Source organism: Narcine bancroftii, chromosome 1, assembly GCF_036971445.1.
Source record: "Narcine bancroftii isolate sNarBan1 chromosome 1, sNarBan1.hap1, whole genome shotgun sequence".
In the NCBI taxonomy this organism is placed as follows: Eukaryota; Metazoa; Chordata; class Chondrichthyes; order Torpediniformes; family Narcinidae; genus Narcine; species Narcine bancroftii.
Genome location: NC_091469.1, coordinates 413,605,020 through 413,618,534, shown reverse-complemented (window position 1 = coordinate 413,618,534; position 13,515 = coordinate 413,605,020). Strand labels below are relative to the sequence as shown.

The following is a 13,515-nucleotide window of genomic DNA, read 5'->3' as shown; positions in this document are numbered from 1 at the left end:
CCCAATACATCACAGGACTTTTACCATTTGGTCTCTACCCTCTCAAATCAATTTCAAAAAGGGTCCATTCAATTATATGCTTTAATTTTTGCTATTAATCCATTGCATAGAATTTTCTTTGATATATTCATCTGATATGCACACAAAGACATCATCATCTCTTACTAGGTTGCTTGTTCCTTTATGAAATAAATTGATTCAAACTATTTCTGTGGGTTCCAAGTTGCCAAAATGGTATTCAACATAAAAAAAACAACACAGGTGATGTTTGGTGTTTACTCAATGCCATTATGAACTTTTTCACAATTTTAAGCAGTCATAGACTCAGAGATTCCCACAAATAGCAAGTTGACCTATGTAGACAGAGAATATCCTCAAATCATTTCCATTGCCTACCCTACTTGATGATCATTTGCCATGGCAAAGCTCAGCAGTGTTCATTACAGGAGTCTGCACTCATATGGGTTTGATGGGCAGTTAGGTTTCTCAGTGACTGTCGTCCTAAAATCAGACACGACTTGTCAATTTGTAGTAATTTGCATAGAATGTTTGAGGCACTTGCTGAAGGTATAATTCGCTACTCAAACATGTAGAGAGCCAAGATGATCACCACCAACTATTAGAAAATGGGCCCTGTGACAGGTTTCAAGTCTGGATCTCTACTATACCTACCTGACTGGTGATTTATTCAAATCAAGTTCAACCTGCACATTAGGGTTAGGGTGCACATTACAGGGAAACTAGTAGCTACTATTTGCATTTATTTGATTTTTAGCTCGATTGAAATTCCCAACTCCAGTCAACTTTTCCAAATATGTTTTACAACGCATCTGCTGTTAAATTCGAATTAGCCTAATTTTTGCAGATTATCAATCTTACATCATTGAAATTTTGGAAGTAGAGAAATTACATTTTCATCAAGTCTGAAAGCAGCCGATGCTGGCAGGAACATTTTAAAATTTTCCTCAGGTATGTATTACTTTCTTTGAAAAAGGTTAAGAAAAAAAAAAATCACCACAAAGTTTTAAAAAATCTGTTGGTTGATCTCAGCAGATTGAGAAGTCTCAAAGGGAGTGGGGATTGCAGAGGGTGAACTGTTGACAGCTTCTTGTGCCACCACAAAAATGTCAGAAAGATTTGACATTTAAAAATTTTTTTTAAAGTTCCATTCAGGCCAGTGCCACAACACTGATCTCTCCACATCTGCTGCCTGATCTGTTTTAATATAAAAAGATACCACTGAAGATTTCTTTGGGCATTAATGAAGGGAAACAAATGGATTTGAAATCAAATTTGGAACTTAATCTTTGGTTATCAATCCTGAAATCTCATTTGGCTACATTCAGACCACCATGACACAGAAAAACATGGCTTGCAGTTCAAATCATCTGTACCCAGTGATTGCCAATAATCTATTCTTTACAGTCAACACAACCCTAAATTGCATCACATCACGTGGTTCTCTATTCTACCACTACTATTTTTTTTTTACATACTTCACCTACAAATTCCAAGGAGCAAACAGAAATATTAACCATCTAATTATTATACCACGTCATTGCTTCCAAAACAAACAGATCTTTGGTTATTTCCTTCGCTCTTCACATCTTGTGTTCTGGACTAGCTTCACCTTCCCTCATTAAAAACCTCACTTGCTCTTGCTACATCAAGGCTCAAATATTTCAGTGCCTCCCCCACTAGCCAAAGACCAAACACATCCTGCCTTTTTCTATCTTGTACTATACCTCAATCACTCAGCATTCATGCCCTCTGACCAGCTCAATTTAGTTAATGTTCAAATCCTTCCATGCTTTGCTCATAGCCACACCCTCAAAAATCCCACCAAACTAAAATGCACAATTACTCTAATTTTCCTTTCATCTTCCATTCAAATCAATGGACAAGTGGCAATACCTTTGGATGCAGATCCAAACTCAAATTCCCACCACTTGCAGAGAGGCAGAGGACCTTGGTTTGATGAAAAAAAATTAATATTAATTGTCAGCCAGTTCAAGAATATCTTCTGAGGCTCATTTATTATTTTAACTATCTACAGCTTCTGTTAAAATAGTTGCTTCATCTTCCCTTAATGGTTTTGAAGTTTAAAGTGGAAGCACAAAGGAAAATCTGCAGACAGGTCAGAATACCCGGCTTGGCCTCTACAGCTTCAGATTTCATCTTTCCAAGTTTGAAACTTTCCAACCTGCCAATTATCAACCCAAAAGTTTAATTTTTATGTATTATGAAATCCAATAAAACCTCAAACAAAAATTAGAAAAAGGCAAACTAGTTCATTTAAAGCCATGGTTTTCAAACTTTTTCTTTCCACTCACATACCACCTTAAATAATCCCTTTGCCATAGATGTTCTGTGATTAGTAAGGGATTGCTTAAGGTGGTATGTGGGTGGAAATAAAAGTTTGAAAACCACTGTAGCCAATAAACAGCAAACTCAGCACTGATGGTAGAAGTTAGGATTGAATCTGGGTCAAGAGAAGATGTGAGACCTGTCATTGTCAATAGGGCATCTTATTAGGTTTTCAAACTGCAGTCCCATCACAAGAGTCAAGATTTGGATCTCATCAATTACTGGTGAGTAAGAGCCTACACAAACAAGAGATGCAACTGTCAAACAATCGTAATTAATCAAGTCAGTCTCTCAAGACAATTTCATCAAAATGAGGCGCTTACCAATAATGCAGTAAAATTCCTCAAAACAATTTATTTGCCAAGTGAAATATACAGAGACACATTTAACGGTAGCGACGGAGCTGCAGTGTATTGCGTCTCTTCCATGCAGCATGACGAGAACCTCCAATAGTAAGATGGAATTTGTGACCCTTGCCCAAGCCACGACTCTTCTTGCCAGCAGATGTCAGCCCACGCATCTCTCTGTGCTTGTGCACTGGCTTTGTGATCCATTGGGTATCAGGGTTGCGACGAATTGTTTTGTGGTATGGGTCAACGAGGACAACCTCAAAGAATTTGTATGTGGCATCTTCACCAACCCAATAGGAGGCAAGAACTCTCAGTGCACCACAGTGACGACCAGCTCGTTGCTGAAGGAAAGAAATAAAATAGATTTAAAAAAAAACAAACCCTTTTAAAATCAAATCTACCAAATTAATCTATTCAACTGACTTCTGATGGCAATCAATTGGGATGGGTCTACACATTTAGTAATATTTAGCCCAACTGCCCCCAAACATTCAGGTCTTTTTAAATAGAGACCAGTATTGTGATCACACCAATGGCTTATAGAAACAAAAAAATTCAATCCCCAAAGCAATAAAAAAATATTCTATTCATTTATCCAATTATTTGTTAAGCCTGCTCTACCAGCAAACCATCAGTTTATTTCCTGTTCCATCAGTATAAATTGTAGAAAAAAAATCAATCTAAAAGGTTTGTCATGCATCACTCAAGAACCAAATATCAATGGAAGAATGCCACCAAATTCCTCTTTCCAAACTATCCCTGCATCACTGACAAGCTCTTACTATCTGAATGGAAGATGCCAATCACATTTTATGAAATGCAACTGCTCATGGGACTATGCCAGACTCCAAACAAGAAGGTTTCTGCACCAAGCAGAGATTAAAACCAAAAAAAAAAGACATTACAGGGAAGTGTCAAAATTAGAATTAAAAAAATTTCATTTCAGTGATGGCTGAACATGAAGAACATGACCATCTGCCACAAAAGGACTAGGACTTGACTGCATAGGGTCAAAATGCAGGTTCTGTAACAAACAATTTTAAAGGATTGAAGGTTGGTGATGCCTCATGGCAAGCAGCAGTCAGGGCACGTATTCTTTTGTATGCATAAAATTAATAGAGGATAAAGTGATGAAATTACTTTTTTGCACAATACTTCTTATCAACACAAATTTTCTGAATGTATATACCAAGAGGCTTCCAAGGGCAAATCACATTCAACTTTGCACTCGCTCCAAAATCACCTCAGGCTATATTCAATGATTACAGCTATCCAAAGGTAATGAATGGGTTTGTTTTTAGACATCCACATCAGATCAAACATACACAAGATTAACAATAACAATTATTGCAAGTGGAAGACAGGAAACTAGTTATTACAGGTATAAGAACAAGTACACATGACAAACTTTTCAATATAGTATCAGAAATCAATCATATGTAGTTGCCACAAGTCAAACATTCTTAATCTGGGGACATCCTGCAATTGGCAAGTGTACCACATCAAATCAGTCCCATAAATTATCTACACTGAACTTGAAAGGTGACATCTCAGTAAATTCACTGTATTGACTGCACATAAAGATCACATAATTAAATGCAACTCATTATTTAAAGCAGCCATCCATCACAGGAAACTGCCCACAATTCAACTCCAGTAACTTCACCCAGATTGCAAGTTATAAGTCTTTTTGTTGAATGTGAACTTTGGAAGCTTGACTGTTTCAAATCAAGAATCCTAATTTCTCCATTGATGAAACTAAACTGAAGAGGTCAGTTACCTGACTTCTCTGCAGAACAGACTGAATGGTCATTATGATTGTGCACTCCCAAAAACAAATTTGTCCTCAAAATGAATAGGACCATTGGATATGCCTTAGGATAAGTCAATTCAAGGCAGTAACAGCTATAGCAATTCCCAAGAATGGTTCATTTATCATTGAAGTATAACGTTAAAATGTTTTCAGATTTACGATTCAGATTGTCAGAGAACATACATGACATCACATACAATCCTGAGATTGTTTTCCGTCCTGCAGGCAAGACAGAATTGCCACTTATTGGTAATTCAAAAAACTGTATACAAGGTGCACATGTAAACAAATAACGAAATGTAAACAAACTGACTGTGCAAATCAGAAAGAATAAAAAAAATGAGGTGCAAACTCCTGAAATGAATCCACTATTCACCTAATAACCTAAATATACTTTAGATTGTCTGATCTCAGAAAGGATAAGCAGGCTCAGGACTGGTCAGTACTTGGAGGGGAGACTGCCTAGGAACACCAAGTGCAGTAGGTTTCTGTGAGGGGTGCTGGACTGCTTTACGGTAGAAAAAGTTAAAGAATTTTGTGCATGTTACATTCTAAATGTAGTATTACATGACAATGACGGAATGGAACCTTTTACCTTTACTCAGACTAGTAAAACATCTTGCACAAAATTCTAGCGTGTAATATTTTGATCAAGCATCATACCTCAGCCACAGATTGAAGGCTACGAGCAAACTTAAGCTGGTTCACACCATGATGCACTGGTTTACCATAGGTTGCACCTTTGGGAACAGGACGTTTGCGGCCACCCCGGCGAACTCTCACCCGATAGATAACGTAGCCTGTGAATATCAGCCAGAACATTTAATAAATTATGCATAGATAATCCAAGATTGTTCTCTTATTAATGGGTATTTATCATCAATATAAAGTTTTTTTTCTCTCCAGATGTCACTGTTTCAATTAACAAATTTCAGGTCAACAGTTATGAGAATGTGTCTATATGGAGCATAGCACAATTTAATTTCCTTACCATGATGCACCAGCATCTCACACAAGAAAACTTACATGAAATTTCTCAAGAATCAACTCCAGAATTAAGGGATTATTCTCAATTCAAAAGTCCCAATGAAAAACCCTGAGATGTCAGTTTATTTCCCCCCCACCATCCTTTCACACACACAATGCTGTTGTTGAACATTTCTAACATCGCTTTCACTTCTGATGTTTGGTATCTGCAACATTTAGGATTTTGATTAAAACAAATGCACTTGCATCAAGCATTATCAATGTTTATTCTTGGAACCTAACTCTATCTGATCATCTGAATGAAGTAAAAACCTGAGACTTGGGTTCATAAAATGATTACAGCACAAACACCCAATTGGACGGACCATTGTGCCCAAAACAGCCCTCTTCCACAGCAACTCATTATTCCATCTATAGCCCCTTTTCCATTGCCTTGTAATTTTTTTTTCCTGTTTACTTATCCAATTCCTCCTTTACTAACAATGTAACCCACTTCTGCCAGATCAGCCAGCATTCCAAATTACAAGTGTAGTGCACAATTCTGTACAATGTAAATTGCCTTCCCCTCCAACAGAAATAGTTTCCACAATCCACTATGACCAAAGCATAAATTGTTTAATATACTATCAGTTTTTCTTGTGCTTTCAATTCACCAAAGCACAGTTACAGAATCTCAAATCTATCCTTGCAAAATGTCTGAGGGGGAATCCAGCTGACTAGCATATTCCAGGCTGCAGGAGTGCATGCTGAGGGATATACTGAGGCATGGTGCAACCAATGCAAGAGCTCTGTGGAGAAGAACCATAATCTAGGATCTTTACCAGACATTGAGAGGTAATTTTGGAGAAAAAATATCTTCAAACAGGAACAACCTGGGGGGTAGGGGCACTGGTACTATAAATGGTTAATGCTCCAAAGTACAATAACAGAATGCACAAATGAATAACACCTAGAGTAATTTTTTTTGTGATTTTTAAAAAAGTTTTAAAATCCATCCTTGCAACTATTATTGTTCATCCTACAAATTAATCTCACAAGTGGTCTCAAGGACCCCACTTCCTTGGGAGCAGAGATAGCACTGCTCCGCAGGGTCCAAAGGTGGCGGCTCGTACAGGCTTGTGAAAGGAGCTGAAGATGCTTTCAATTAAAAATGCTGCAACTCCGGATTCTGTGCCCATGCTCTGCAGTGGCCACGCAGGGTGGCAGACTCTGGGGGAAATCTGCACTGAGAACCCGACAATATGGTGACCACACCAGCAGACCAGCGAGGGACTCAGCAGCTGAAAGACCCACACAGGCTGCATGGGGTCAGCAACTTGCAGTCAAGGGTCTGGCAGAAGTAGGATTCAAGAAGGTGTAGAGGCAAGAAGGGCTCCCAAAGGGCCTTGGGCGCTGAAGGTTTCCTTATTGCGCCAGTACAATACTACTGGAGCTTGGGTTGTTGATGGATTGAACAGGGATCTGTATAGTTGCAGAGGGTGCGGGAACACTGGAGGCAAATTAACGTACGGTGTCTCTGAAGGGACTCCCTTTTGCTTCTCTTTCTCTCTTACTGTATGGAGTGCTGGGCAATACAAATGGCAACTTTTGTCTGCCTTATGGTAGGTAGAAGGACATTGTGTAACATTACATTTTCTGTATTACATGACAATAAAGGAATAGAACACTACAGTACAGAAACAGGCCCTTTTGGCCCTTCTAGTCTGTGCTGTACCTTTTTTGCCTAGTCCCACTGACCTGCACCCAGTCCACAGCCCTCCAATCTATAAAAGTAACCAGAAGCAAACAACATTGCAGCAGAGATTGCAACAATGTTTTATAAAGGTTCGAATACTTCAACATTTTAAGACCAATTTTGACAACCTGCTCTCATCACTTCCAATAACTATGCACCAAGCTGGACTCCGACCCCGCCCCCCCCCCCCCCCCCACCTTTCAGATCCCTCAGGTCCTATAACCCTTTGGGTTTTCCATGTTAAATGTCAAACCTCACATCAAAACCATGACATATCTGGCCAATCTACACCGCAGAATGAAGCTGCCACGTTTTCCCACGTCGCTTATTTCCTCGCCAGACCCAGAAAAAGACCGATTTTCCGCCATTCGCACGTCACGCTTCGCCCCGGCCGGTTTTACCTTGTTTCGCCTTGTAGCCCAGCCTCCGTGCCTTGTCAGGCCGTGTGGGCCGGGGAACCCGGTGCAGGGCTGTCAGTTGGCGGTATTGCCAGCAGCGAACCCGCAGCAGGAACCGCATCACGTCCGACTGTTTCTTCCTCCATAGTTCCTGCATGTACCTATAAGCCCCCATCCTGAAAATAGAGAACAAATCTTAGCGGAGGCCGCGGCAGCTCCTTCCTTCCCTCGGCGCCTCATTCAGCAGCTCCGGTGCTATTCCTGCAGGCGCCGGCCTGCTTCCCTATCCATCCTCCCCCCCCATCAAACGGCATGATTGACAGAGCGGCCGTGACAACGAGGTGGCGAGAACCTCAAACCCTGCGCCGGCCGGGCTTAACAAAGGGGCCTCGTCCAGGATGGTATGGGATAGAGCCCCGCGCACGGCCTCATCCCTCTCACCTCGATGATGGCGGCGCAACCGGAAGAGAAAGAAGATTGCGGCCCCGTCCGCTTTATAAAACGTCTGCGTCATTTCCGCCAAAGGGCATTGCCGTTCGCCAGCAGGGGTCGCATCCGAGCTCGGACAAACACATCGGGGCGGTGTCACTCGTGTGCATTTGAGGGAACTCAAACCTTCGTAAAAGGTAACAATCTCGGACCTTCAGGAAGAGATAAACAATAAATCTGCAGATACTAGGGTCTAGTGCAGTTAAACAATAAATCTGCAGATACTAGGGTCTAGTGCAGTTAAACAATAAATCTGCAGATACTAGGGTCTAGTGCAGTTAAACAATAAATCTGCAGATACTAGGGTCTAGTGCAGTTAAACAATAAATCTGCAGATACTAGGGTCTAGTGCAGTTAAACAATAAATCTGCAGATACTAGGGTCTAGTGCAGTTAAACAATAAATCTGCAGATACTAGGGTCTAGTGCAGTTAAACAATAAATCTGCAGATACTAGGGTCTAGTGCAGTTAAACAATAAATCTGCAGATACTAGGGTCTAGTGCAGTTAAACAATAAATCTGCAGATACTAGGGTCTAGTGCAGTTAAACAATAAATCTGCAGATACTAGGGTCTAGTGCAGTTAAACTAAATCTGCAGATACTAGGGTCTAGTGCAGTTAAACAATAAATCTGCAGATACTAGGGTCTAGTGCAGGTAAACAATAAATCTGCAGATACTAGGGTCTAGTGCAGTTAAACAATAAATCTGCAGATACTAGGGTCTAGTGCAGTTAAACAATAAATCTGCAGTTACTAGGGTCTAGTGCAGTTAAACAATAAATGCAGATACTAGGGTCTAGTGCAGTTAAACAATAAATCTGCAGATACTAGGGTCTAGTGCAGGTAAACAATAAATCTGCAGATACTAGGGTCTAGTGCAGTTAAACAATAAATCTGCAGATACTAGGGTCTAGTGCAGGTAAACAATAAATCTGCAGATACTAGGGTCTAGTGCAGTTAAACAATAAATCTGCAGATACTAGGGTCTAGTGCAGTTAAACAATAAATCTGCAGATACTAGGGTCTAGTGCAGTTAAACAATAAATCTGCAGATACTAGGGTCTAGTGCAGTTAAACAATAAATCTGCAGATACTAGGGTCTAGTGCAGTTAAACAATAAATCTGCAGATACTAGGGTCTAGTGCAGTTAAACAATAAATCTGCAGATACTAGGGTCTAGTGCAGTTAAACAATAAATCTGCAGATACTAGGGTCTAGTGCAGTTAAACAATAAATCTGCAGATACTAGGGTCTAGTGCAGTTAAACAATAAATCTGCAGATACTAGGGTCTAGTGCAGTTAAACAATAAATCTGCAGATACTAGGGTCTAGTGCAGGTAAACAATAAATCTGCAGATACTAGGGTCTAGTGCAGTTAAACAATAAATCTGCAGATACTAGGGTCTAGTGCAGTTAAACAATAAATCTGCAGATACTAGGGTCTAGTGCAGTACACAAAAGTGCCAGAGACATCACATCATGCAGCATCCATAGAATGCAAAAAAAGCATTGGATGTTTTAGGCAAGGATCATTCTTCAAGGATGCCTGAATAAGAAGGGCGTGGAACACAGGCTAAGTGGATAGAGATGGGAAGAAGAGCAAAGAACTAGGTAGTGAAAGGGAGGGTGGGCGGAGGGCTAAGAGAGATTGCTCTCTTATGGAAGGGGTTTGGAAAATGGAGGAGGAGAAGCAGGATGCAGGAAAAAGTAGCCAGTGGGAGGGTATTAACAGAAATTGACGTTATCGTTGGAGATTTCAAGACAAAATACCTTGTCCTCCAACTTATGAGGTATCTTAATTTGGTAGTACTGAGTCCATGGCCAGATATATCAGTATGGCTTTGGTGTGAGGAGTTGAAATGGTTGTTGCAGCAGACAAAGTGAAGGATCTCAATGAAATGATTCCCGTATGAGGTTGTTAAACAAGATAGCCCATGGTATTACTGTAAGGTACCAGCATGGATTGAAGATTGGCTGAGTGGTGGAGCTTTTATCTGGCTAGATGAAGGAGAGCAATGCTGTTCTGCCAGGTTCAGAATGATGGCTTGTGGCTAGTACACCTTCCTTAATATGAGGTCCAAAACTACTTGCAATATGCCAAATGCCACTTCATTGCCCATTCTCTGAGGTACATCTGGAAATAAATTCTCAAATTTTAAAAGTAATTTTTTTTTTCCTTTCTGAAGTTTGGAGATGAGCCAGCTTTGTTTCCAAGTCCTCCTCAATGTAGAGGAAGTTGCATCAGGATCACTGGACACAATAAATGAAATGATCCTGCTGTCATGATAATGAATATGTATGAGATGTACCGGAAGTCACGTGGTATGAGAGAGAGATAAGAACACAAGCAGGAGAACAAAGGAAACGGGAAAATAAAGCCACTGAGAAGTTTACCTGATAAAACTTGTGTTTAATGTTTTATTAACTTCACATTTCGGGCCACAAATGTGACACCTGCATCCTTTGAATTTCATCCCAAAGAATTCTAAAGGGAGGGTGAGCCAACAATGGCTGACAAGGCACAGTATTAAGGTAAAAATAAGATCTCAAACCAGCAACAACAGAAGACGCAATTCAAAAGGATTAAATTTTACTATTTATTAGTGGCTATTTATTTAATATTTATTTAAATATTTATTAGTGGCTATTAACAATATAATGTCTTAACACAATTAACCCCACTATAAGTATCTATAGCAAATATATAGCATATATTTATAAACAGTGTATATGTAGAAAAACCCAAACCATTATAGTCTGTGCCCAATATTCAAAAAAGAAAAATCCCCAAAACCCCAGGTCAGTCAGTCAAGTAAGTCAGTCCAAAAATAGCAGTCCACAGAATTCAATTTCAAAGTTCAATGTCCAAGTTCAGTTCTTTAACTGATAACAAAGGACGTCTTAATGTACGTTGGAGAGAGAAATGACTGATGATGTGATGCAGTAAACTTATGAATCCTTACTTATGAGGCATGTGCATTTCACACTGCTCTCCAGCCACCCTCTGCTGCTCCAACTGCTGCTCTCTGCTTCACAGCTGGATTCTCTCTTTGTTCTCGAAAGTTCCAAGCAATTGGTGAGTCAGCACTCAGCTGTACCACAAGTTGTACAGAGTTCTTAGCAGACATTCTTCTTTCTTCTTCTTCTTTGGCTTGGCTTCGCGGATGAAGGTTTATGGAGGGGTAAATGTCCACGTCAGCTGCAGGCTCGTTTGTGGCTGACAAGTCCGATGCGGGACAGGCAGACACGGTTGCAGCGGAAAATTTGTTGGTTGGGGTTGGGTGTTGGGTTTTTCCTCCTTTGTCTTTTGTCAGTGAGGTGGAGTCTGCGGTCTTCAAAGGAGGTTGCTGCCCGCCGAACTGTGAAGCGCCAAGATGCACGGTTTGAGGCGATATCAGCCCACTGGCGGTGGTCAATGTGGCAGGCACCAAGAGATTTCTTTAGGCAGACATACATCCTTCATAATAACAGTCCAAAAGGTCAATCCATGGTCCATAACACCTCCCATCCACAAAGAAAACTTTGGTCTGTAAGAACAAAATTTTAGTAATTAAGGTATCACCATATAAAACAAAACACTGAGTTCATCTACAACCACAAACAGTAACTAATTTCAATTACAAAGTTTAGCATCTAAAAAGTCAATCAGTAATCATATTATCCTTTCCCTTAATGTGTGTTATCATCAAATCATACTCTTATAAAATCAAACTCCAATTTAACAACTGTCTGTTCTTATTCTTCATTTTATACAAAAAAATGGATTATGATCAGTATACATCATAAGTGGGTTTTGAGCTGTACAGATGTAAACAAAATGTGGTAGAGCCAACATAAGAGCTAACAACTCTTTTTCTATGGTGGAATAATTCTTCTGATGATCACTAAACTTCTTCAAGAAGTAATATACAGGATGGTCAATATCATCATCATTCTTCTTCCATAACAACAACGCACACACAGCTTCATCACTGCATCCACAGCTAAAAAAATTGGTTCTCTAAGCACAGGTTGGTGGCATAAAATGGCCTTCAATTTTACAAATGCTTCTTGGCAACATTTCAACCAGACAAATTTTTCTCCCTTCTTTAGCAGTTTTGTTAGAGGGAGGGTAATATCTGCAAAGTTTTTACAAAACTTGCGATAGTAGCCAATCATTCCCAGGAACTTTCAAAGAGTTTCCTTACTAATTGGAACAAGGAACTCAGAGATAATCAAAACCTTTGCCTCAACTGGCACCAACTGCCCCTGTCCTACTACATAACCCAGAGAAGTAATCATTGCATGACCAAATTCACTTTTACTTAAATTAACTGTGAGATTTGCTTTTGAAAGTTGATTAAACAATTCTTCTAACTCAGGGACATGTTCTTCCCACTTGTCACTACTTATAACTAAATCATCAATGTGAGCACCTGTGTGCTTCAACCCCTGAATTACAGAATTGATCATTCTTTGAAATGTCCCTGGAGCATTCTTCATTCCAAAAGGCATGACATTGTACTCATACAGCCCAGAGGATGTTACAAATGCAGAAATCTTTTTACCCCTATCTGTTAAAGGAACGCACCAGTAACCATTCAACGTCAATTTTAGTAAGTAATTTTGCCTCCCCCACCTTGTCTGTACAATCACCCACTCTAGGAATAGGGTAAGCATCTATCTTTTGTCACAGCATTCACCTTCCTATAGTCAGTGCAAAACCTAACAGTTCCATCTAAAGCACAAGATGAACTCCAATTTGAAGTAGACTTTCTAATTATATCATTCTTCAACATGTATTCAATTTCCTCATTTACTGGTCTGCACTTTTCCATATTCATCCAATAGGGATACTGTTTAACAAGTCTAGCATCACCTATATCAACATCATGATAAGCCATGAAAATTCTCTGAGGTACATCTGGAAATAAATTCTCAGATTTTAAAAGTAATTCTTTTTTTTTTCCTTTCTGAAGTTTGGAGATGAGCCAACTTTGTTTCCAAGTCCTGCAAAACCATGGAATTTTCCAACATTGGGCTTCTCAATTTTTGTGACCCATGAAATGTGTTTTACTTGTCTCCTCATTATCCAGGTTGATAACCATCACCTCTGGCAAAAGTTTATTCTCACCGTGAAGCACCTGCTCAAAATATGGCTCAATCATATTTACATGACAGACCTGTAATGGAAGATTCTAACCTGTTTTTTTTAATTTGCTGCTCTTGGTTTTGCAAGGCTGAGAACCTGCTTGTGTTTTAGAATCAGCAGACATAAGCTAAATTCCACCGAGGGGCCAGAGATCCTGTTATCTGAAGAAAGGACATTTGTGTACCAAGAACATTTAATCTTCCTGCTTGTTTTGATCACAGACTGTCAGAGGCCTAGCCTTGAT

The 13,515-nt window shown here is 39.7% G+C and overlaps 1 protein-coding gene across 2 annotated transcripts; it reads right to left on the bottom strand.

The window, feature by feature from the left end:
- Nucleotides 1-2,701: 2,701 nt before the first annotated feature.
- On the bottom strand, nt 2,702-8,190 carry rpl15 (ribosomal protein L15). Of its 2 annotated transcripts, none has more exons than XM_069913974.1 (4): nt 8,092-8,190; nt 7,654-7,826; nt 5,194-5,330; nt 2,702-3,058 (listed from the first exon to the last, which is right to left on the bottom strand). In XM_069913974.1, exons 2-4 carry the CDS (start codon nt 7,823-7,825, stop codon nt 2,753-2,755), a joined length of 615 nt encoding a protein of 204 aa, XP_069770075.1. In that variant the 5' UTR covers nt 7,826; nt 8,092-8,190; the 3' UTR covers nt 2,702-2,752. The 2 variants fall into 2 exon arrangements, with proteins under 2 accessions (XP_069770075.1, XP_069770076.1); XM_069913975.1 differs by lacking the exon at nt 8,092-8,190 and adding an exon at nt 8,003-8,064.
- Between the last annotated feature and the right edge of the window lie 5,325 nt (nt 8,191-13,515).